The sequence below is a fragment of the Aedes aegypti genome, chromosome 1 (assembly GCF_002204515.2).
Source record: "Aedes aegypti strain LVP_AGWG chromosome 1, AaegL5.0 Primary Assembly, whole genome shotgun sequence".
NCBI classification, from domain to species: Eukaryota; Metazoa; Arthropoda; class Insecta; order Diptera; family Culicidae; genus Aedes; species Aedes aegypti.
In genome coordinates this window covers 73268535-73294896 of record NC_035107.1, presented here as the reverse complement: position 1 = coordinate 73294896, position 26362 = coordinate 73268535, and the positions used below count along the sequence as shown (strand labels likewise).

The 26362-nt window shown below is 39.8% G+C and overlaps 1 protein-coding gene across 2 annotated transcripts in view; it reads right to left on the bottom strand.

The window, feature by feature from the left end:
- Positions 1-1896: 1896 nt before the first annotated feature.
- LOC5566747 (BTB/POZ domain-containing protein 6) overlaps positions 1897-26362 on the bottom strand; it is a 35583-nt gene continuing 11117 nt past the window's right edge. The window contains exons 1-2 of one of the 2 annotated variants that reach the window (XM_021839818.1): positions 23500-23766; positions 1897-3180 (exon numbers count right to left, since the gene is read on the bottom strand). In XM_021839818.1, coding sequence (XP_021695510.1) covers positions 2058-3131 — 1074 coding nt within the window. In that variant the 5' untranslated portion in view covers positions 3132-3180; positions 23500-23766 and the 3' untranslated portion in view covers positions 1897-2057. Of the gene's footprint in view, positions 3181-23499; positions 23767-26362 lie in introns of those variants that run through there. The other variant, XM_021839816.1, reaches the window with a different exon arrangement.

The following is a 26362-nucleotide window of genomic DNA, read 5'->3' as shown; positions in this document are numbered from 1 at the left end:
GATCGTATTTCTACCAGAAGCATCAAATGGTGAAATCCTTGAGTAAATTCATATGCACAATATAGAGTTTGCAAGCAGTTTCTTGACGAGTTCGTAAAAGAAGTCTAATAAATTAATCTTGAAAAATGAAACGCAATGAAATGAATGAAATTTGAAATTTCGGCAGCAAAATTTTCAATAACTTTCAGTTTGAATATAACTCCTCGCGTTGCTCTTCACACTTTATTTCTTCTATAACATGATTTTTTGTTTCAAGAAATATCTTCCAATCCTTCTTCTTCTTCTTGACATTCCGTCCTCACTGAGACAGGGCCTGCTTCTAAGCTTAGTTCCAATGAGCACTTCCACAGTTATTAACTAAGAAGTTTCTATGCCAAAAGTTGCCATTTTTGCATGCGTATATCGTATGGCAAGTGCGCCCAGGGAAGTCAAGAAAATTTCCATCACGAAAAAAATCTGGATCGATCGGGAATCAAACCCACGCCTTCAGCATGGCTTTGTTTTGTAGCTGCGGACTCTAACCACTCGGCTCAGGAAAGCCTCTCTAATAATTAATTTTGCAACTCTCAGCTTGATTTTTCCCGAATCTCAGCAAACAAGCATAATGCTTGATAAGAACTCGTCATTAAGGTGAAACATCTCGAAATCCAAAGATGGCCGGCACAATGGCCGACTTGTGCCCCTACTCACGTTTTCAAAGGCACCAAACTGGAGAAACAGTAGGCAAACGTTCCTAATCTTCTTATTTTAAGCTTTCTGCTAGTGCACAAAGCCAAAATAAAAAGTACACTGTTGTTGGATGCTTTCTTCACGATATTTGTGCCTTTGAAGTTTTAGTGCAATCTAAGAAGTTGATTCAAAACTGTTTCACCTTAACTCTATTTCTGGGTGCATGGCGGTGCCAGTCTTGACAAAAAAGTTGACATTACATTTCAACCGTGATAACATTGATAGTAAGAAGTTATTTAGAAAAACTTCCACTTTTTTCCACTTAGAACCTTCTTCACTATTAAGAATTGTGGTCACCAAAATTACGCTCTATGTTCAGGAAATCTCTAAAATAAACCCACCCGAAAGGATCCTCAACCGAACCTGTATTCATAATCTGCTACTTTTGATATGGTCTGGTTTTAAAGCACATTTGCGCTCTAGAACAGTCGCAAATGGTCACTGAAAGTAATACCACGCTTGTGCTGTGTAGAACAAGTGTGCTTTTCAGATGGCGCATACAATCAGTACATGTTTCTGCTTTTAAATCAAAAGCTGAACTGAAGAAGGCTCCCAGACATTTTTCACATCATTCGTAGTAATTGCCATGCATTTTCTGATACTTTTAGAGATTAGAACGATAAAAACACAAGCATTTCAAAATTCCCGAATTTGGCAACATCCCAATTTTGGCAACATAAAAATCGAGCCTTGTTGCCAAAATCGGTAAGACACTGTATTTCATATCGTGTATCTTGTGTCAACATTTTTCTGTTTTGTCCACGGAACAAATATTTTTTCCGGTGTGTTCTATAATTTCCCGGCCAAATGGAATTCCCGTGTTTTTCCCGGATGGATGGACACCCTGGTTTACGCAAGTTGATTCACATATTCAGTAAAATATACCAATTATTTTCACTTACCCCATTTACCCACTTGCCCCGCGGTACCTTACCTTTACTTTGTATAGCCTGATTTGCTGCCGTAAAGAAAAAAAAAAGTCAGCCAGGTCACTATAAACTGATTTGCTACCAGCCCTGAACCAGAGGATTATTATGCCGAAAAGTTTTCCGAATGGAACATTCCAACGGCATCGTGCATGAGGAGGAGTGTTGAATGGGGCTGTTGAGTGTACAACATTGCTGCGTATTGGACATTTCTTTCACGTGTATGAAAAAAAAACTGAAATAAACAAACGAGTTGTTATTTTTCTTTATTCGTCGAACGTTTATGCAAGTTTTTTTTGCTGCTGCCATTCTGTAACTCTGTTTAGCGTCAAGTTTGGTCAAAACTTTTGATTGTTGAGCGGAATTCTTGGATAAGGTAACGTAACTTATCATTTAGCGTGTTTATTCGTGGGTAGCTTCACACATCAAATAGGATACACAATTTTGCTGGCAGTTACAATTACGGTTGTAACGACAGTTATAACATTGTTGCATGTTATATGATTTGCATCCAATGAACGCCTCCCCCAGTGTACCAGCCAACGTAAAACCTTTGATGTGAAACATTTTAAATTTTTTCAGATCGTCCGGTTTTTTAATCTCGACTTGAATGTTACAATTCTTGTCGATTATCACCTTTTCAAACATAATTTCGTGTGTTTGCAAATTTTTGTGTATCGGTACACTTTTTGAAGCAAGTTGCTTGTTTTGGCACATTATAACGATTTCGACCTTTCCGACGGGAGGAATCTCTTGATCAACACCTACAAAAACGCCCAATCCGTATAACGCAATTCTGGATAGCACAAAGAAAGATGTATCGATGTTGGCACTAAAGTCATGGCATCCGAAGAAATGGAGTTTTCGACATAACACGTCCTTTACGTTATACGCAACGTCCAGCGCCCCGTTTTGTTTTTTCCATGTTTCTATCGCCTGTCGCATGTGATCCTCTTGACAATTGATCGTCGATTGCGAAGCAATAACAAGAAGTGCCTCAGCGCTTAGTTTCAGGAAATGGTCCTGTTTGAAATGTTTAATGGGATTATCGCGAATGATTTTCAAGCACTGCTGATCGACGTTGCCAAATCGATGTTTTTGGTTCGCTTGGAACACTTTCAGAACGTTATCTTCAGTCGTTAATCGCTCGAAGGCATCCTCACATTTCTCGCTCAACGATTGCAACATATACTTATGTGACGCGTAGTATATGTCTAGCATATTACTAGCATTCAAATTGACAAGCTTGCAATAGATATAACTCAGAACTTCCATGAATACGCCTGGTTCAATGTCTGGTACGATAGCTGGAGCGGATTTCTGATCATTTTTAGCTTCCATGAAGTGACCATTGAATTGCGCATAGAAAACCTCACTTGCCGTTGTTATGATGAGCTTGTGTGCGTAGATGAACTCGCCGGCTTGGCCTACTTTGAACACTACGTCCGAAAGGTATGGATTATTGATGAGTTGCATGAGACTTTGTGCTGGCGGCAAATCGAACTGCAGTTTTTTTACGGTTCCGCTGAAAATAAACGATCAAACCATTTAGCAGTGAAATAAGGACTACTAAAATATATATAATTTTATTTTGCGTAGGATATGTTTGAAACCCTCAGGTAGTCATGTTATTGCCACGTTGGTTTATTTAACCTCCTCTCTTAGGATACACACTCAATCTGTTCGGTAAAAATAACTGGGTTTTGGAACTACCGAAAAAGTCAGTAAACTAAAAATATATGTCAGAAATCGAAAAACAGAGATTTTTTACTGAAATTTTGCAGAGTTTTCTTTTTACATCATATATCGATAAAAAATAAAACATGGTGAAATTTGCTTTTCAATTACGCGTGGCGACAGTTTTCATTTTACTGACTTTTTCGGTAGTTCCAAAACCCAGTAAAATTTTACCGACCCCAGTAATTTAATCTAAGTGTGTAAATGGAGGCGTCTTGGACTTACAGTCATTCATATAATGCTGTGCAACATTTGCGCCATCTTTTTTTATCCCTGCTTTTGGGTGATGGGATTGACGGTGATTCATCAAGTGATTACATATTGTTGATATTGTGAAATTGATCTAATGTTTATATATTGATCGCAAAAACTAATCGTAATTAAAACTCATAAAATGTAAATTAGTATAATAATTTAAGTTATAAAATGGCATGTGTTTCAATGCTTAAATATATTTTTTGCAATTTCTCATCGTAATAGGCTGTTTTTTATCACGCCAATCTGTCATGATACGGCCTACTTTCCTGCACTGAAGTATGCGGTGCGGGAATTTTCATTACGCAACTGAAACCAGTGCTGTAATTATTCATTACGCAACGCTGTTTTGAGTTGCGTAATGAATCATTACCCAACTATTTTCAGAAATTGCAAAATAATGGTGCAAGCATCCAGATTGAAGTGGTTTCGGATAGGCCGGGAGGAAATTACAATAGTAAAACCGCGATTAACTTTAACTAAAAGATGGTTTTATTCGAAACGTGTTTTTCACTTTAACATTTGTTTACATCAGATGTCACTTTCATAGCGACCGAAAGAACTTCAAAGGTGTAGAAATAAAAAGGGGCAAAACATAAGTACGCTCATAGGAGCAGAACAAAGTGGGGGCAACTAGAGTACGGTGGTTACACTCAACACCCCTGCTTAACCACGGTAGTCTTATCTACGCTCGAGTCCTAACTTGGCACATAGGCCTCTGAAAGCGGCCACTGGTAGACCTTTGGTCATGATGTCTGCTTCTTGATCCGATGATCTCACGTACTTGATGGCAACAACTCCACGCTGCACAAGGTCACGTACAAAGTGAAACTTCGTGTCCACGTGTTTAAGCCGGCTATGATCCTTGGAGTCCTCAGCTATACGGATTGTGGACTGATTGTCCTCAAACACCGATATCGCTTGTCCATATTTTCTTCCCAGATCGCACACCAGCCTTCTCATCCAGACGACGTGACAGATGGCCAAACAGAGCGCAGCTAGCTCCGCTTCGGTAGACGATAAAGCAACGGTTTGTTGCTTCCGGGTTGTCCAACTTACAGTACACCCATATATCTTGCACACATATCCGCTTACAGATCGCCTGTCCACGTTGCTATTCGCCCAATCTGCATCGGTAAACACTTCCAGCAAAGCAGCACCCTCTCGCTTCCGATACACCAGCCCAACATCTAGCGTCCCTTTTACATACCTTAGTATCTGCTTCAAATAGTTCCAGTGCTCGTCGCTAGGGCACGCTTGAAACTGGCTGAAAAAGTTGATAGCTGCCGACAGGTCCGGCCTTGTAGTCAGCGACGCGTACATAAGACAGCCGATGAGTTCACGGTACGGCTTATCCGTTCTCTGCTTTTCTTCCGCTTTGCTAAGCTTCAGCCGATTCTCGATCGGCGTCGACCTCGGCTTGCATTCACTCATATCGAAACGTCTGAGCAATCCGTCCAGGTAGTTTCGTTGGCTAATTCTCAATACGCCTTCTTTGAAATCACGCTCGATGTTCATGCCCAAGAACTGTCTTACCTCGCCAGAGTCTGTCATCTCGAACCGCTCCGACAGTTTTCGCTTGACTTCTTGGAGAATCTTCAGTGACGAACTTGCGATCAAGACGTCGTCGACGTACAGCACCAGGATCACCTGTTGCTTGCCGGATCCAAGCGTGTAGAGGCACTGGTCATTGTCACTACGTGTGAAGCCCAACTTCTCGACGAACCGATGGAATTTGTCGTTCCATGCTCGCGAAGCTTGCTTCAGCCCATAGAGGGCTCGATTTAGGCGGCATACTAGTCCTCTCCCCTGCTCAAACCCGTCTGGTTGAGCCATAAAGATCTCCTCTGACAGTTCACCATTGAGGAACGCGGTTTTAACGTCCATCTGGTGGATGTGCATACCGCTCTGGTTCGCCAACGCCAACACTGCCCGCAAGGTGCCCATCTTCGCAACAGGAGAGTATGTTTCGGAGTAATCGAAACCCTTCTTCTGGCTGAAGCCTCTCGCTACCAACCTGGCCTTGTATTTCTCCGGTCTGCCTGCTTCGCCACGCTTAATCCGGAAAACCCACTTGCACGACACCACTGAACGTCCCTCCGGTTTCTTCACAAGTGTCCAAGTATTGTTCCGCTTTAGAGAACTCATTTCGTCTTCAATCGCTGCCTTCCACTCCTTCCAGTCGTCGCGCTTCTGGAGCTCAGCGATCGTTCCGGGAATCTCATCCACGTAGTTTACTGCACTCAAGGCGAAACTTGCGTATTCCATCTCGAAATCTTGATGCCATGCTGGCGCCGACCTGTTCCGCTGTGGCCTTCCGCCGGAGGCGATTTCTTCTTCTTCTTCTGCTGGTTCTTCCTCTACGAAGCTTTCAAACTCGCCGTCTGACGGGTCTTCTTCCGGTACCTCCAGTTCACTATTAGCATCATCTTCTTCTTCTGCAGGAACATGAACCACTTGATCAACAGGTAGGTTTCTCTTCACCAACGAAGCACTGTCTTCTACGAAGTCAACATCACGCGCGACGACAATCTGCTTCTTCATTGGATTCCATACTCTGTATCCGTTGTGACTGTATCCCAGGAAGATTCCGCTCCAGGCTTTCGAGTCCAGCTTCCGTCGCAGTTCATCCGGGACGTGCACGAAAACTTTACAACCAAACACTCTCACGTTAGATACGTTTGGCTTCCGGGACTCCCACCGCTCAAATGGTGTTTGCTTCGTACTCAGTGCGTTCGTTGGACTTCGGTTGGTAAGAAAGGCTGCAGTCAGCACAGCCTGCCCCCAGAACCGTTTGTCAACTCCAGAATCCTTCAACATCGCTCTAGCCTTTTCGACTAGCGTCCGATTCAGTCGTTCGCTCAGCCCATTCTGTTGGGGCGTATAAGGGACCGTCCATTCGATTTGAATGCCTTTACTTCTACAGAATTTCAGGAATCGCTTGTTCTTATATTCCCCTCCGTTATCGCATCGGAGGCGGGAAATCTTCTGTCCGAATTTCGCTGTGGCCCAGGCCTCGTACTCCTCAAAGTACTCTACCACCTGGTCTTTCGACTGCATCAGGTACACGACTGTGAAATGGCTCCAGTCGTCGGTGAATGTCACGAAATACTGCACACCCGACAGCCCAACCGGCGTTACAGGGCCACACACGTCCGTGTGAACAAGCTCGAGCACACGCGACGCGCGCTTTGCAACCGACGAAGAGAACGGTTTCCTCGTCTGTTTCCCAACGACGCACGATTCGCACACAATCATGTCCTTATCACTGTTATCAACGGAACTCATGTTCATTCCCGACACCATTCCGCTCTGCATCAGTTGCTTCAAACTGTTTTCGTTCAGGTGGCCGAACCGACGATGCCACAGCTCGGAACTCTTCCGAATTCGACCGCACGACAACAAGGCATCACCCGTACTTTGCCTGGTCGAATAGAAATCGAGTTCATATAGTTTTTCACGCCGAGACGCACTCGCGACGATTTCGGAGCCGTTATACACCTTCGCTTTTCCGCACTCGAAAACGACACGCATTCCCGCTTTCTCCACCTTCATCACAGAAAACAAGTTGCAACGCAGTTTAGGCACATACAAAGCGTCTGAAATCGTGCAATCGATCGGTTTACCGTTCACTACCGATATAATCTTCACGGTGCCGGCAAATTCAGCCACTATCGTTTCACCGTCTTTTGCCACCGCGATCTCAACCGGTTTCTTCAGTCGATGAAGCTCACTGAACAACACTTTGTCCCGCACTAGATGATCCGTTGCACCAGAATCGATGTACCATCGGGTACGCTGGTCTTCCGGCAGATCCATGCCACCACTAACACCGACGAAACAGCAATCAATTTGCTTATGCCCTTCCTTCTTGCAGTGAAAACAAATCAGCTTCTTCTTCTTCACCTGCTTCGCTCCGGAAAAAGCAGCATCTCCACCCGACGAGGATGACGATTCAATCCCACGGCGCTTGGTTTCTTCATCCAGTAGTCGACATTTAACAAACTCGAGCGATAGATTTTCTTCTGGCATCGTCTCGAGTGCCGTAACTACCCCGGAATACGAAGGGCCAAGCGTTAGTAGGAGATGGCAAACCACGTCTAAATCCTCCAAGACAGCGCCAGTCGATCGATACTCACGTACCAGCTTATCGAAGCGAAGAAAATGTTGCTGTAAATTTCCTCCTTCGAATCGCAGCTGCAGCATCTCCCGCTTCAAATGCATCCGGCTTGCGATGCTGCGACGCTCGAAAACACGATGCAGGGCATCCCAGATATCTTTGGGAAACTGCTTGCCCTGAATATATTCGAGCTGCGTATCGTGGATTCTCGACACCAGCAGGGACTTACACCGGCGGTCCTTCTTCATACGCTTCTCCAGCTTCTTGGCTTTTGCGGCTTTCACTTCGTTCGTGTCACCCTCCTGGACGACCAGCTCCTCCACCTCCGCTGCATACGTGTGGATGCACTCTTCGAGCTCGTGCTCTTCCAAGAGTATCAGCATCCGAAACTTCCAGGCAGCAAAGTTCGAGCCGTCGAACAGCGGCAGCAACACACGATCGAACTTTTCCTCCTCCATACCGAAAAACGCAAAACAACGACACTCCCGACTACTTTTCGATCAAAGCGCGACCGGGGCCCACAACCTGAAGTGGTTTCGGATAGGCCGGGAGGAAATTACAATAGTAAAACCGCGATTAACTTTAACTAAAAGATGGTTTTATTCGAAACGTGTTTTTCACTTTAACATTTGTTTACATCAGATGTCACTTTCATAGCGACCGAAAGAACTTCAAAGGTGTAGAAATAAAAAGGGGCAAAACATAAGTACGCTCATAGGAGCAGAACAAAGTGGGGGCAACTAGAGTACGGTGGTTACACTCAACACAGATGTGATTTCTGATACCCTCCAGTGGTGTTCTACGAAATTGCAAAAAATGTTTTACGCAACTCGTGCAGAACTCGATTTTTACAGCACTCGTCGTAGTTATCCAACTCGGCAAGCCTCGTTGGACAAATGTACGACTTGTGCTGTAAAAATCGTCATTCTGCAACTTGTTACGTAAACTACTATTACACTTGATTTATCACGCCTTCAGCATGAGTTTAGTTACTGTCGCATGATCTAACAGATAACTACGCGTAATGCTGGAGGGGCCCGTCATGACTTAATACCAGTCTCCAAGCATGGAAAAAAATCAATCGAAATTCTTTCATTGATGTTCACTTCCTGATACAATTCACCTTTTCATATTTTGTTTATGTCTCATCCAGTGAGATACAAGCACTTTCGCTTTACCGTGTAGAAAAGTTCATTCATGAAATCAAATTTGTTGTTGGGTCAGGTTCATTCATTCACGTTCGGAAAGCATTTTAGTCAGCCATGAATACATTCATAGTGACGTTTTTGTAGTGAGAGAATCAGAAAAGAATATCATTTCATTGGCAAGCGATACATTCGGTGATTCCATATTCCATATGATTCAATCTTGTTTCATTCAATTTGCATTCACAGAGTGTCTACTCGTTTACTGAAATGAAATTTCCAGGTTTTTTCCAGGTCTTAATAAATAATTCCAGACTTAATAAAAACTCTTAAATACTAATGATTATCGAATTATTCATTTTGAATTCATTTCTAACAGTAGGTCTTAAATGGCTTCAAAACACTTGAAAAACAAACAAAAAAAGATCTCTTTAGTTCTTTAGTGATTATTTCCCAAGGAAGTCCCCTTACAATTTTATTTTAGAAATCTCAAGAATACAATATGGATTTTTCGAAGGAGAACCACAGAAAACACCTCAGAGATTTCATAAGGAATTCCTTCAAAGATTCTCCAATAAAGTCTTAAGTCCTCCAGACTATAATGCAATGCTTCGTTTTGGGCACTCTAAAAAAACCGTTTCCGTGTACGCACCAAACTTTGCGCAGTTAAGAAATCATCATCCTATTTTTTTGCTTTAAATAATGCTAAAATATGTATTTTTTTATTCAAACTTCTGCCAACGATAGGCATTTAATCCTTCAGTAGAACACATGATTTAGAAAGAATAGAAATAATTTTAATTGTTTTATGGCTTTAGCGGTCATGCGACTCAAAGCTAAAGGGAGTCAATAGAAGCAAATGATGGAAATGAATAGGTGGATAGGATTCTATAACATTCCCCAGAAAACCATTCCCCCGAAACCCATTCCCCAGAATCTCATTCCCCAGAATGTACCATTCCCCAGAATTTCACTCCCCAGAATGAACCATTCCCCAGAAAACCAATCCCCAGAATGGACCATTCCCCAGAAAATTATATACCTACTTTAAAGTTTTGAAATAATCTAATTAAAAAACTTGAAAATTAAACTCCATACAAAATTGTTTACAAGTACATGAGAAGATTAGCATTGGTGCTGCTAATTATGAACACTTTACGCATAATTCAAATTTCATTTGCAAATGAACTATCACAGTAGTTTCACTTTTATTAGCACTTATAAAAAGAATATACAACTCATCACTACTCTGCACAAAACAGAGCTACACCCTTCTTTCGGTATAGTAGATTCCAAATGTATAATTTCACATGTATGTCCAATTTTTATCAAATGTAGTGATGTATGCAGCTTTTCATCAATGTTTTAAGAAGGTGCATTATCTCTTACTTTTTAGGGCTACACCGATTAGAATAAAGTAGTATCATATTATACGTTTCCGATATAATGATTACGTAAACTCGGCAGAATAAAAACTTGCTATTCTGCACATTAAAATGATACGCCCTTCTTTGCGTCAAATCTAAATTACAAATGACTTGTTTAATTTTGCACAAAATAGTGATACACCCTTCTTTCAGTCTTATCCTGTTGACGATATAGACAAAATTTTCCGTAAGGATACCAAATGGCAAGAAGGCATTTGGCATGATTGATTAAATGATCAAGGACCATTTGGTATAATGGTCATTTGGCATGACATGAAGAACATCCTTTTTGAAAAGAAGGAGCATAAGGTATGGCTGGGTGGCAAATGGCTTTATACCAAATTATTTTATGCCAAGTGACCTTTTGCTATATGGGCTCTCCATCGATATATTTTGCCTATATCATTAATGAGATAATACTGAAAGAAGGGTGCATCACTATATATGCAAAAACAAACATACTTACTTACTTTTGCTGGCGCTACGTCCTTCAAGACATGACCTGCGCCACAATGTTACGCCAACTAACTCGGTCCATGGCTGCTAACCTTCAATTCCTCGATCGCCCCACACTTCCAAGATCCTGCTCCACTTGGTCAAACCACCTAGCTCGTTGCGCTCCCCTTCGTCTTGTACCGGCCGGATTTGAGTTGAACACCATTTTTGCGGGATTGTTGTCCGGCATTCTCACAACGTGTCCCGCCCATCGTACCCTTCCAGCTTTGGCGACTTTCGTGATACTGGGTTCACCGTAGAGTTGCGCAAGCTCGTGGTTCATTCTTCTCCTCCATACGCCGTTCTCACATACTCCGCCGAAGATCGTCCTAAGCACACGTCGTTCAAAAACTCCTAGCGCTTGCAGGTCCTCTTCGAGCATTGTCCACGTCTCATGCCCGTAGAGGACTACCGGTCTTATTAGCGTCTTGTACATGGTACACTTAGTACGGAAGTGAAGTTTACCAGACCGCAAGGTCTTGTGGAGTCCATAGTAAGCACGACTTCCGGCGATGATACGTCTTCGAATTTCTCTGCTGCAGTTGTTATCCGACGTTGTCAATGATCCGAGGTAGACGAATTCGTCCACCACCTCGAACTCATCCCCGTCGATCGTCACGCGTCTGCCTATGCGAGCTCTATCGCGCTCGGTTCCTCCAGCCAGCAGATATTTCGTCTTCGACGTATTTACCTTCAATCCAACCCGATCTGCTTCACGTTTCAGCCTGGTATACTGTTCAGCAACCACCTGGAACGTTCTTCCGACAATGTCCACGTCGTCAGCGAAACAGATGAACTGGCTGGATTTATTGAAGATCGTGCCCCGCATGTTGAAGCCCGCCCGTTTCATAACACCTTCTAGCGCAATATTGAACAGGAGGCAGGAAAGACCATCGCCTTGTCGAAGTCCTTTGCGTGTTTCAAACGGGTCCGATAAAGCACCCGATATCTTCACACAGCACTGTACACTATCCATCGTAGATTTGATCAGTCTAGTCAGTTTCCCGGGAAAACCGTTCTCGTCCATAATCTTCCATAGCTCTTCGCGGTCGATGGTATCATAGGCCGCTTTGAAATCGATGAAAAGGTGGTGCGTAGGGACTTGATATTCGCGACACTTTTGGAGGATCTGCCGCAACATAAAGATTTGGTCTGTCGTCGACCGACCGTCCACAAATCCGGCTTGATAACTTCCAACAAATCTGCTTGCCAGTGGCGATAGACGGCGGAAGATGATCTGGGAAAGCACTTTATAGGCTGCATTAAGAATGGTGATCGCTCGATAGTTCTCACATTCTAACTTGTCACCCTTTTTGTATATTGGGTATATTATTCCCTCCTTCCACTCCTCCGGTAGCTGTTCTGTATCCCAGATCCTGGCTATCAATCGGTGCAGACAAGTGGCCAACCTGTCCGGGCCCATTTTAATAAGTTCCGCTCCAATACCATCCTTTCCAGCTGCTTTGTTGTTCTTGAGCTGTTTGATAGCATCCTTAACTTCACCTATTGTGGGAATTGGCACGTCTCCCTCATCCGCCGTACTGATGAAGCCATTCCTCCTGCTGTCTTGATCTTCCTCCTCTGCGCCGTTTAGGTGTTCATCGTAGTGCTGCTTCCACCTTTCAATCACCTCACGTTCGTCCGTCAAGATACCACCATCCTTATCCCGGCACATTTCGGCTCGCGGCACAAAGCCTTTGCGGGATGCATTTAGTTTCTTGTAGAACTTACGTGTTTCTTGAGAACGATACAACTGCTCCATCTCTTCGCACTCCAACTCTTCCAGGCGGCGCTTTTTATCCCGGAATAGATGGGTTTGCTGTCTTCGCTTCTGTTTGTATCGTTCCACGTTTTGACGGGTGCCTTGCTGCAGCATCATCGCCCGCGCTGCATTCTTCTCGTCCAAAACCGTCTGACACTCCTCGTCGAACCAACCGTTCCGTCGATTTGCTTCCACGAACCCAATGGCACCTTCCGCTGCGTTGTTTATGGCTGCTTTGAGACTACTCCAGCAGTCCTCAAGAGGGGCTTCGGTGAGCTCTCCCTCTTCCGGCAACGCTGCCTCAAGGCTTTGCGCGTATTCAGTTGCGACTTCGGGTTGCTTGAGTCGCTCCAGATTGTACCGGGGCGGGCGTCGGTACCGAATGTTGTTCACAACGGAGAGTCGTTGGCGCACTTTAACCGTCACAAGGTAGTGGTCCGAATCGATGTTTGCGCCGCGATAGGTTCTGACGTCGATAATGTCCGAGAAGTGCCTTCCATCAATCAAAACGTGGTCGATTTGTGATTCAGTCTGTTGGGGTGATCTCCAGGTGTACCGATACGGGAGGCTGTGCTGGAAGTAGGTACTACGTATGGCCATGTTTTTGGAGGCGGCGAAATCAATCAGTCTAAGGCCGTTTTCGTTCGTAAGCTGGTGAGCGCTGAACTTCCCTATAATCGGTCTAAATTCCTCCTCCTGGCCAACCTGAGCGTTGAGATCTCCGATAACGATTTTGACATCATGGCTTGGGCAGCCGTCGTATTCACGTTCCAGGTGCGCGTAGAAAGCGTCCTTATCGTCATCGTCACTTGCTAGGTGAGGGCTGTGCACGTTGATTATGCTGATATTGAAGAAACGGCCTTTGATCCTCAACTTGCACATTCTGTTGTCGATTGGCCACCACCCAATCACGCGCCTCTGCATTTCGCCCATCACGATAAAAGCTGTGCCCAGCTCATGTCTATTGCCGCAGCTCTGGTAGATGGTATAACCATCCCTATACGTATGTACCGTCGACCCTTTCCAGAAAACCTCCATGTCGAACTTGCGGACCCTCAATAATTCGGAAAGAATGCGGGTACTTCCCAAGAAATTGAGAGACTTACAGTTCCATGATCCGAGTTTCCAATCGTTAGTCCGTTTTCGATGCCTGGGTCTATGCCGATTGTTCCGGTCCGAATTTACATTGTATGCTTCCTGTACTAATGATTTTTACGGCTGGCTTGTAAGGCCTGCACCAACCCCCTGTCTCGCCGGAGGATCATCGTGCACAGCACTGTTTAGAGTCCCACGCTGGCACTAGGACGATGATCAGCCGCTCCTAACATGGAGAACAGACGCTGTTTTGAGCCGCCCCTAACATGGAGAACAGACGCTCTGATAAGCTACACCCTCAGAAGAGAGGAGCCCCCCTTCCCTGTCAGCATACGACCAAGGTTCCACCAGGGTTGGTTACCCGATCTTCCCTACGGTTACTCGTATCCCAGGCGGCACCACGGGGAGGTAGGGATAGGAGTTACTGGACAAGAGGCTAAGGACCACAAATGGGGTCTATTTTATACCTGCAGGTACGCGAAGTACCAATGGTACGCATTGTCCAGTCATTTACCACCCAAAACAAACATATAGTCTGTATATTTTATGGGAATGTATTAAAAAAAGGGTGTATTATAATAATATGCAAAATACTCATGAATAGGAGGATTAGGGGCATATTGGACACATTAGGTAAATGCTTATTTTACATAGAATGGAAATATGTTTCTTTGCTTTAAAATAAATCCACCGCTTCCTCTGCTTTGCTTTTAAACTAATTTGAAGCTGAGAAAAAAATAAAGTGAAATTCTACTATATTTTTTTCTGACAAATGAAGCAAAGCATAAACTTTTATACCGTCAAAACGTTCATATAGGGGAATGTGGGGCAAGATGAGCACCCGGGGCAAGATGGGCACCCCTAGTTTGTGTCGTTTCTACCGATTTTTTTCAAAAAATTATTTGGGGTTCTGATGAATATCATTAAATTGATATGATGGCCATAAATTTCAGCTAAAAAATCAACAACGCAACGTAAACATTGTCAAAAATACATAGAAGTCCAAAAATTTACCTTTTCATATAAGATTTGTTCATTTAAAAGTGATATTTTTGTTGCGTAAACAAACTAATTCATACGTTTTTGGCCGTATAGTTATAGAATAATCCTCTGTCGATAATCAGGAGCAAAACTTTTAACAAATTTAAAAAATATTTCATTTGTTTTGATTATATTAATAAATTTACACCTTTGGGGCAAGATGAGCACCATGTTCAAAATTAAGTAAAAGTGTGAAATTATAGAACCACATCTAGCTGTGGGCTTGACTTACGGTATCTTCTTTGCACAAAACAATTTTTTCTAAAAAAATGTACAAAAAACAACAAATTTAATCGTTTTTTAATTAAAATCATAGCAATTTATGAAAAATTATTTATTTTCTGATAAAAGTTTTAAAAACTAAGCTAGTTGAAGATAAATATTACCAGATATTAAAGATAATATCTTGAGATATTGCAAGCATTGAAAAATAATAGTTTTCTCTAGTAAATTCCATCTTTTTATGGGGGTGCCCATCTTGCCCCGCAGTTTTTTTGACCGATGATAAAAAAGCTATTTTTTAACGTGTTATTTGGAAAACTATTTATCACTTTTTAAAACTTTCAATGGTTGTAGGTCAAAGTAATAATGTAAAAGCTAAGGATGGTTACCAATTTTACCAAAATAAGAACGTTTAAGTAGGCTTAAATCGCGCTTGTCCTTAGGGTGCTCATCTTGCCCCGCCTGACCCTACAATACAGATTTTGTACAGTTTAAAAAGTTTTGCTGAAATATGCATATTCCCAGAGAGTAAGGGGGTGTCCATTTCGCCCCGTGTGTTCATTATGTCCCTAACCCTCCTAGCTACATATTGGTTTTGTCATATCAGACCTTAGCCTGTCACATAAGTGACTCTTCTTCCTCTTTTCTGGCGTTACGTCCCTACTGGGACAAAGCCTGCTTCTCAGCTTAGTGTTCTTATGAGCACTTCCACAGTTATTAACTGAGAGCTTACTATGCCAATGACCATTTTTGCATGCGTATATCGTGTGGCAGGTACGAAGATACTCTATGCCCTGGGAAGTCGAGAAAATTTCCAACCCGAAAAGATCCTCGACCGGTGGGATTCGAACTCACGACCCTCATCTTGGTCTTGCTGAATAGCTGAGCGTTTACCGCTACGGCAATCTGCGCCCCCACATAAGGTGACTCACGCAAAGAAATTTCATTTTCATTTTCATTTTGCAGCGTTTGGTGGGGCAATGAGAGCGCAAGTCAGTCCAAAGCCGGGGGAAGGGATAGGCAGTCTTGGGAACTGTGACCACAATTCACCACAGTTCATCGATTCTGCCATTCCACCAAAACACAAAGCAGCAGCAGCATCAATACCATCAGGCGTTGCGCTGCCAACGGCTCACACACTGCTTGACTGTTTTTGTCTCTCCACTATGACCATTTTCGGGCAGCCATTCCAAGCTGAATGATTGAAAAAAGTGTTAAATCATTCAATCGCTAATATTTCGCTTGTGTTTTCAACTAATTGAAATCTATTAGCTCCAACAGAAAGACCACAATCATTCCGTTACGATACATATAAACAAGTTCAATTTCATACTGCCTTTAACGAGCAAAAATGCAAAACCCCGAAAACCGCAAAAATCGTGTCACCACTGTGCTCGAGTCATTTCGCATTCGGGGTTGAAAAACGTTAGGAAGAAGAAGATTACATTTTTTGAAGAGCCGTGACATTTTTTGTTTTGAACCGTCATGGTTTGCTTTGGATTTTGATGGTCGTGTAGAAAGATGTAAATGTAGAGGCGGTAAATGTTTGCTCCAGTACTTTTCTCATCCCTGGGGATAGGTAATGGCCGTAATAGTCTATGCGGACCACTTGAACACCATCGGAAAGGATAAGAAGGGTTGGGGTAGGGTATAGGGAATGGAGAAGACTTGACACAGTAATGCGATTAATGCTGCAAAATGTAAATGTGCTGAGAGCAATTAAATTTGAGTTTTGAAGTTAGATTTGACTTATTAAAATTCCAAATAGATCGGCCATTGTACAAGTAAGAAAGAATATGCTGATCGCTTTCCAGAAATTTTATAAACAACAAAATAATAACAATATGAGGGCTGCTGATGGCACAATGCGACGCTTTAGGAGATTTTGATACTGATTGAACATTACTATACAGAGCGCAATTCAATCGATGGTGATAACTTTACAAACTTTATCTGTTTTTGCACTGATTGACGATACTGATTCAAATAAAAATATTTTAAAAATATTTGATATTATTAGTTCATTTGTTTGTGTGATCTAAGTGTTAATAATGGAAAAACATACATACCCTTAATAATAATACTTCCCTGATCAGAAATATTATATTTTGAGCGCCCTTTTCGAAGCTATTCTATCCAGGTATCCATGTACTGCTTTCAATCCTGAAATTATTCTTATTGTGCATGCTCATGCGTTATATTAGTGATGCTCATAATCATGCAACAGATAAGAAGGAGAGAAAAAGAGAATATAGAAACAGTGATTAGTAATGAGTTAATTATGTAGTTTTGTTAGAATTATAAACAATTAAACAGTAGTAATGAATAGCTTTTAAAATGACTTTGCAGCATAGCTGAGCCTTTCGGATCGTAAGACCGATGTATAAAAATAATTTGTTTCGAAATTGTCCGCGTGGTCTTCTAGTGCCCCTATTAGATAAGAATCAATCATAGACGTACATACCGAATGCTCGCCATGACCCTATGACCAACATTTGTATATGTATAGCCTTAGCTGATGTGGCTTTTCTAATAGGTAGTTCTTTCACTCATTGATTGTCTTCAAAACCTTGTCAAGTATAGAAAATTGATTTTATTTCATTTATTACTATATTGAAGCTACATTGTACTTATCAAGTATTAGGTATTATTTTATGTTTTTATCACTATTGTTATTATCAAGGCCAAAATTCCCAGTGAGTGAAGCATTTTATAGTACTAGAACACCATAGAAGATCGCTAAACATTACCTAATCATCGAACGGCTTTTTGTTCTATTATTTTAGGTAGATGCTATTGATCTCCCTTTGCTCCTATCCGCAACCCGGTGCACGCGCCCTGTTGGTTTTCGAAAACCTCGTAGAAGATTACAAACCGTCAATGGCATTCCCAATTACTACCCCACATTGCACATTCAAGGGTCTAATTGTGCTCCTAACCCACCCTCAGTTCGTAATCTTCTCGCCAGTTTGAAATTATATTTTCCCGAAGTGAAAGTAATTTTGATGAGTGATAGCCTAGTGCAGCCCAACTGCATAGTACAGTAGTTTAACCAGAATTTTAGGTCAGAAGATAAAATCTAAATTTTGTAATAAAAAGGTTGCCATTGCTTTGAAATTCACCCAACATCTAATCAAAACTACTAACAACAGCGATCAATTATCAAAATTCATCGCTCCCTGGAAAATATAATCCCAAGCCCAGGGAAGGTGACTCACGCAAAGAAATAATTAAAAAAAGAAAAAAATGGATATTCATATAGCTTTCTGGGGAATGGTGCATTCTGGGGAACGATTTTCTGGGGAACGGAATTCTGGGGAATGGTTTTCTGGGGAATGTTATAGAATCGGTGGATAGGCGTCGCAAGGGAGCGACAAGATTGAAATTTAATTAGGTGGTGAAAGTTGAGCAAGCTATTTTAAAGTCAGTAAGCATCGAAGCGTCCTGTATTTTGCCAAGCTTCTCTACTGGAAAAGGGTTGGCTCAAAGCTTTGAGCTTTGCTATCAACAAGAAGGGCGGGAAGAGCACCATGATGTGCCTAACTTTGCACATGCCTTAAATTGCTCGTTTGCTTCAAATAATGTTACTTTTTTTACTGGTTTTGTATTAAATAAAAAGGGTACAACTAATATGAGTTTCATCAGGAGTTTTTCCATGAATTTCAATATACACTACCCACCATAAGTATGGAATCGCGTATTGCAACACTCATACTGAATATTGCAGCACCTTGAAAAGTTTAGCATCACCTAAAATGAATATTCGGGTTAATTCTACGAGTGGCGTGAGGTGACAATTGTCGGTGTCGTATAGCGAGGTGACAATTCTCGACTCGAGTGAAGTGACTCGCCGTGCAAATCAAATGGATAGTCACTTCACTCGAGTCGACAATTGTCACCTCGCTATACGACACCGACAATTGTCACCTCACGCCACTCGTAGAATAAGCCCAATTATCTCGTGATGCTGAAGTGCTAGATCAATGTATTTTTGAGGTCATCTTAAAAAATACGTCTTGAAGCCCCAGCCATTTTTTATTTTTGTTGAAAAAACTTTTATCTCTGGATTTTGGGTGATGCTAAACTTAAAAGTGCTGCAATACTCAGTATTGCAACGATTCCATACTTATGGTGGGTAGTGTAATTCAATGTTCATCCACCCCAAACATACACGCAACTGGACTATCGAAATTCATACATTTTGCCTTATGAAAGGTGGAACGATTATTGCAATACGAACGCTTTATGTATCGTTTTAGGGGATTTTTTTTATTACCGTACGGGTTTGGGCCGAAGGGTCTCAGATTTTCATGAAACTTTTTCCACAGGCAGGGCTCATGGATATATGAATAAAAAAAAATTGAGAAAAATTCAGGGTCGCCTATTTTTCCGGAAAACTCAGGTGGAAATTTTTTGTTTTCCCTTGACACTACTTACTTTGAAAAATCATAACTCAAGAACGAAGCATCGTAGAAACAAAGTTTTTATATGAAAATTTAAGAAAATTTTCTCAAAAATCCAAAAAAAAATATGAACTGGAAAAAGTTTTCCACAAAATTTTCCACCGTTGGGAAAATTCGTAAAGAAAAGCCGGAAAAACTATGCCGAAACTCGTGGAAAATTTTCAAAAAAATATTTTCGAGACGGTAATTTTATAAGCTTTAATCACTGAAATTTTTGGAATGCACTTTTTTTCGTTTTTGAGTTATGGCCAATTTTGTGAAAAATGTCCAGATGTGCCATATAAGACTTTTCTTTGAAAAATCATAACTCCAGAACGAAACATTGTAGAAACAAAGTTTTTATATGAAAATTTAAGCAAATTATCTCAGAAATCCAAAAAAAATATGAACTGGAAAAAGTTTTCCACAAAATTTTGCACTGTTGGGGAAATTCATAAAGAAAAGCTGGAAAATCTATGCCCGAACTCGCGGAAATTTTTTAATAACATATTTTTGAGAAAGAAACTTTATAAACTTCAATTTTGGTAACTTTTAGGATGTACTTTTCTTTAGTTCCTGATCTATGGTCAATTTTGTAAAAAATGCAAAGATTTGCCATACATGCCTTTTCGTTTAAAAATCATGACTCAAGACTCATCATGACTTGTCGAACCGGATTCAAATTATCTCGAAAATATGATTTTTTTGAAATGGAATCAGTTTCCCAGGACATTTTTCACTGTTTATGAAAACAAATAATGGAAACCCGATTAGCTATTCCAGCTTTCAAACAAAGTATATTTGAAAAGAGCGATCAATAAGATCCAATCCTACAATATTTTTCAATACGCTCATTTTTCGTTCCTAAAACATGATCAAATATTGCTAGGATGAGCTGTTTGAACCATATATTTACAAATTTATAAGTTCATAAACAAAATTTCTTAAGAACGAAACTACATAGAAACAAAGTTTTCTTCAATCATAATGTAGGCAATTTTTTCCTGTTAGGTTACTACAAAATTGACAGTTAAATAAATGGGTAGACAATATGACAAATAGGTATTTACCAATTCAAGTTTAAAGCGTTGAAATGGCTTGAGAATCATAATTTTCCCAAAACTAACAAAGAGCAGTGAGAAAGTGCAAGTGTTGTCTATCAGCTGTATATTACTCGTTATTATTTTTTGTAAAGTGAAAAAAGTTTTCCCGAAGCTGTTGAAATGGACAAAGTTCAATATTACGAATACAATTCTTTATGCTGTAACCCTCTCGGACTGGACGGCCACAAATCAGTAAGGACAAATCTACGATCGATCAGCCAAGGCCTCATCAGTAAGCTTCATTCGAATGGAGTTCGGAGGATTACGGAAAAGATGAAAATTTGCGTGAAGTGCTCCATTACCGGTGACCAGAAGGCTCTCGTAACGGATCTTCCAGAAGCAATGGCGTTTGAGGAACAAGTTTCACCACTATCTTCGTTGGCGTCGCCAAAGGAAACTCCTTCCTCGGGTGAGTCAGTTGGTTCTATAAATAATGTACAAAAAATACAAGAGCTTGCTAAATTCTTGGAAATTTCTTTTCAAGTAAAATCTTCACGTTTGGATGCTTCTAGTAGTAACTATCGCAATGCTTCTATGGACGAAATGTTCAATCAAATTTTGAGTAAAATAAAGACTTGGTTTCCGCCTAATATTGTCGATGTTACAGAGGATTTTAATTCCGTTTTATTAAATTTGAACACAGCTGTTACAGAAGTCGAACCTGACAAGCAAATTGAACTTCTAAAATTACTTCCTAGGAATTGGTCATATGCCAAAGTTAAAGCTCATTTTGACGTGTTTCAACACGTTATAACTGAATCAAAAAAATACAATTTAGGGATTCAACCACTTTCAAAAGTAGGACGACCCTCGCATGGATCAGATGTCCAAGACATAGTTTCAAATTTTTACCTAAGGGATGATATCAGTCGGCCATTTCCTGGCTTGAAAGATACCATATCTATTAAGTTACCCAATGGAGTGCGCCAAAATGTTCAAAAACGCCTTTTGCTTGACCCTTTGGATACTTTATATAAACAATATTTGGAAACCTGTAAGAGTGAACAGGAATCTGTCTCATTCACATCGTTCTGGAAACTTAAACCAAAACGATGTGTTTATACAAAGGATTCATCGGCCATGAATGTTTGTGTATGTATGATACATAAGAATATGAAATTCATGGTTGATGCATTGAAAAAAAACTAATTGCTTTGAAGTTCATAATACAGAAAAAAAAAAACTTAACACCTTTTTGACTAGTCAAATGATATGTCCAGATAGTACAGATGATTGTTACTTGAGGTCCTGCGAGGATTGTAAATTAAAGAAATTAGATTTTGTTGCCAATTGCTTAGATGAAAACAACGTTGAAGAAGTTAAGTATTGTTTTTGGATTATTTCTCCTCGTTGTGAAATTATCAACAAAGAGGAAAATGTAAATGATTTTATAGAAAACTTGAAAAATCTCACAGAGAAGTTTCTTGTGCGTCAATTCAAAGTAGATAAACAAAATAAATTTATAAGAGCTAAAAAGGAATCACTAGTTGAAAACAAAGAAATAATGTGCCAGATGGATTTCGCGGAAAATTATTCGTGCGTGATACAAGATTCCATTCAAAGCCATTACTTTGTACGACCTCAAGTAACAATACATCCATTCGTAATTTATTACAAAGACAAATCTACGATCAAAGTCTGAAGTCACGACATCAGTTTATGCTTTTCAAACAAAACTAATTTCAGGATTGAAAAATAAATTTCCTGAGCTTGAAAAAATCATTTATCTTTCTGATGGTTGCGGAGAGCAGTACAAAAATAAATCAAATTTCAAAAATGTATGCAACCATGAAAATGATTTTAAAATTAGAGCAGAATGGCACTTTTTCCCAACCTCACATGGAAAAGGTCCATGTGATGGTATCGGTGGCAATATTAAGCGAATGGCTAGAGATGCTAGTATTAGAAAGTCAGTGGAAATTAATAACGCCAAACAATTTTTTGACTGGGCTGTGTCGCAAAAGGTGAAAGACCAATTTAAAAAAGATTGGGAATTCATCGATGCAACTGAAAATGACTATTCAGAGGCTGAAAAATTACTTCAGGAGAGATTTTCTAACCTTGTTCCAATTCCTGGAACAAAAAATATCATTCATTTATTCCAAAAGACGAACGAAGCATTTTTGCGAGTGAATTCTCAGATGCACATGAGAACCAAGAAAATACAGCATGCTTTGTTCTTAATACTACAAAGAAACGTAAATCTTCTGGTGGTAGCAACCAAAGGCAATCTTCCCGGTTGAAAAAATAGATAGTTTTAAGGGGACACGGAAAAGCGTGTCATTTTCCCTATCTTTCGTCTCACTCTAACAATAATCATCAAAACTTTGTAGAAGCAAATCTCGAGTTTTAGTGAACCGATGAAGCTGAAATCGGGTTGTGCACTACATATATAGAATAATAGTGATACATTGTTGCATCGATATATGGAGTGGTTCTTGGGATTTGCTTCTTGAAATGGATAGGGTGATTATGATGACGTCCCGTGCGGCCTTAAGATAAAATCAAGCATAATTCTTCATTCCGACGTAACTGCAAAAATAAACAAATCGAGATTTGCTTTGCATGGGCTTGACAAACGCATAATCTACATATTGAGTCCAAAAAAGTAATCCTAAAACATTTTTTTTGATTTTTTGAAATAAATTTCAATTCTGCCCTAAGTGCACTTTACTCAGTGTTTTTAATTTGGCTACATACACCCTACCATTTCAAAGCGACTCAACTGTCAACATTTTTCATGCTAGCACATACACCGTACATATGCTCATAGCAAAGCGACCTATATGCAGAATCAAAACATAAAATTTTAATCAGCAGATACGTCATACTGTTTTCGAATTACTAAACATGTTGGAAATCGAGAGATTCGGATTTTCACAGCTGCAGTAAGCTGACGGGTCGGCAAACTGATGTGGAACTTCATCAGTATTCGGTTTTAGACAAATTTCTCACCAAATTTTTCACAAGAACTGTTCTCCATTTACTTTTGTTACTCACGGCTCCGTCCGGTGCTCCTGTTAGTCGAGTTGAAATTGGAAACATTCAATATTCGTTGTAGTTGAATGTAGAAACTGACGAATAGAACAAACTTTATTATGTTTTATGGGAATTTGCAAACCGGTGTATGTGCAACTTCAAAACAATACTGGTGTATATGACGTGACGCATGTGATAAATGAACTGTCAAACCGACGCATCAAGCAAGGTGTATGTATCAAGCAAGGTATGATATCGACGAATCATCATATACACCACAAAGCAGCACAAAGCAAAAGGGTTTATTCGATAATTTCACCAGTTGTTCAATCTAATTCAAAACAAATCGGAATTGTTTAATAGTGGTTAGAAACGGTGTTCTTTTTTTCAACTTATAGAAGACACAGTAATAGAAAAAATGCAAAACATTTTAAACAGGATTTAAAATGCTTTACAATATATTGCATCGCATTTTTCTCGAATCCTTCCAAATGTTAGATACGCCGATTTGAAAAATTAGGCTTGAAATGTAAGTTATGTACTGAAAAATTGAATAAATAAAACAGAAGAAAAATATAAAAAGAATCTTATTTGTTCCATAGAAAAGAAAGAATCCCTTGGAATTGAAAAGAAACAGTTTTTTCAGCTTTGCTTAAAGCTAAGTATGCTGTTCCGCTCAAGAAAAGTAAAAATTTCTGCCCAAGAAATTTCCTACAGTGAGCTCCATTTGATTTGACATTTCTTTTCAACTGCGTACTGCGATCAAAGAAAAATGCTTTTCTTGAGCATTTCTTGCAAGAAATTTCCCACGCATCGAGATAGGCGATTACTTTTCTGTTGAAGTGCATACTTCGCTTAACGGTGTAATGTTTCATGAAAAATATAATCCAATCCGACTTATACTTCATTAAAACCAATCCCATATTGTTTCTTTCAGATCTTTTAAAAAATTTGCAATTGCTTTGATAAAAAACCTTGTTTTTCTGATGCTTCGATTGAAATATGGGTTTTCAAAGAAAAGGCTAATATGGTCATTTTTCACAAAATTGACCATAACTCAGGAACAAAAAAAAGTACATCCTAAAAGTTACCAGAATTGAAGTTTATAAAGTTTCCTTCTCAAAAATATTTTAATAAAAATTTTCCGCAAGTTCGGGCATAGATTTTCCAGGTTTTCTTTATAAATTTCCGTAACGCAGGGCTGGTAGCAGTCAGAGGGCAAAATAATAGTGACTTTAGTGACCAAAATGATCAAAATAGTGACCAAATAGTGACCAAAAAAGTGACCTAATAGTGACTTCAAAAAATAAGAGATACCGTAATCCGGGGTAACATTGATCAGTTTTTAGAATATTTCTTAAATATTTCATTCAAAAATGCAAATGTTGTGAGTTTTATATTTTTAAAACAAGTACTGCCACTCATAGCTCGTCACTATATACTGTATTTTGTTTTTTGAAAGATTTAAGCATGTTTACAAAAATGTTTTAAGTGATTTTTTCATTTAGCTGATATGGGGTAACATTGATCATCCATGTAAACAACGTTCGGTAATATTAAAAATATCGTTACTTACTTAAATCATGGCCCTTGAAGCCGAATATGATGTCCAAACGCTTACATCTCATTTACTTTTTGAGTTATTCTAATATTAAAAACACCTCGAACAGCGGAATACGCCTAAAAGTAGGCAATTCCCTGAGGTAATTCTACATTCTTAACAGAAATTCGTTAATGTTGCCTAATTGAACATACTTATAAAAGTTTTGACAGCGGAATCGTTTTTGGCGATGCCATTTTTAGTGAGAACCGCATTTTCCTTGCTCACATCGCTTGCAAAACTTATGTGAGACATGAATCTTCGGTAGCGTCATCCTTAGCCATTGAAATCATTCTTTCGCAAACTTGACAAATTTACGCATAAAGTTAACGCATTTTTTTGCAAAAATGTTAATTTTTAATAGCTTATAAATATAAGAAACAGAAGCAACATTCATGCTTTGGAAATGATTCATCAATAAATGATGGTACCAACTTAATACGAGATGAGTCATTCCGATCAATGTTACCCCGCTGATCAATGATACCCCGGATTACGGTATTAGTCATAAGATAGACCAGAAACGATCTACACCTATATTTACGAATGCACATATTGGGTAAATTTAGAATGTAGAGAACAGCAGTAATTATTGGAAATGTTTCTTAACATTTATCTGCCCAGGATAAGACTTTATTGCTCGAAAAGAAAGTGCATTTCAGATTTAACTTCTTTCTAATAAAAGGATGAATTTCAGAACATTGTGAAAAAAAAATCCAGGACGGATCAAAAATTCAAAACAAGCAGAAATAGAAACTAAGGTAAAGTTTGTGGCAGAATTTCTGTAAAATTAAACCTCTTCTAGATAAACACTTATTACACTAATATCTACATTTCAACTGAAGGTTCCAATAAATGAAATTCTGGAAACAATCATATCGTAAAACTCGCGAGGTTACGGGTTGTATCTGTTCTACGACCCTGAAAATGACAAATTTTGCATACCGTGCACCCCCGCTAATTTGAGCGGTGCTTCATGCAAACCATAAATCAGACTAGAAGCGGTCAAATAAACTTAGATTATGAACAAACGTCAATTCGGTACTTAGAATATGAACAAACAGTAAACGATTGAAACCGCATATGTGTTGCTGAAATTCATGAACAGGTATATTTGACTTTAGGGAATTGACTTTTAACGAATCATTATTGTCTAACAATGTTTAAAAATTCATTATATAAACGTTTGTAAGGTTTTGAAGTTTACAGGTACACGACGAACAGGTTGGAATAGCCTAGAACTAGACAATTTTAATGTGCAATATAAAAACGCGTTTTTTTTTA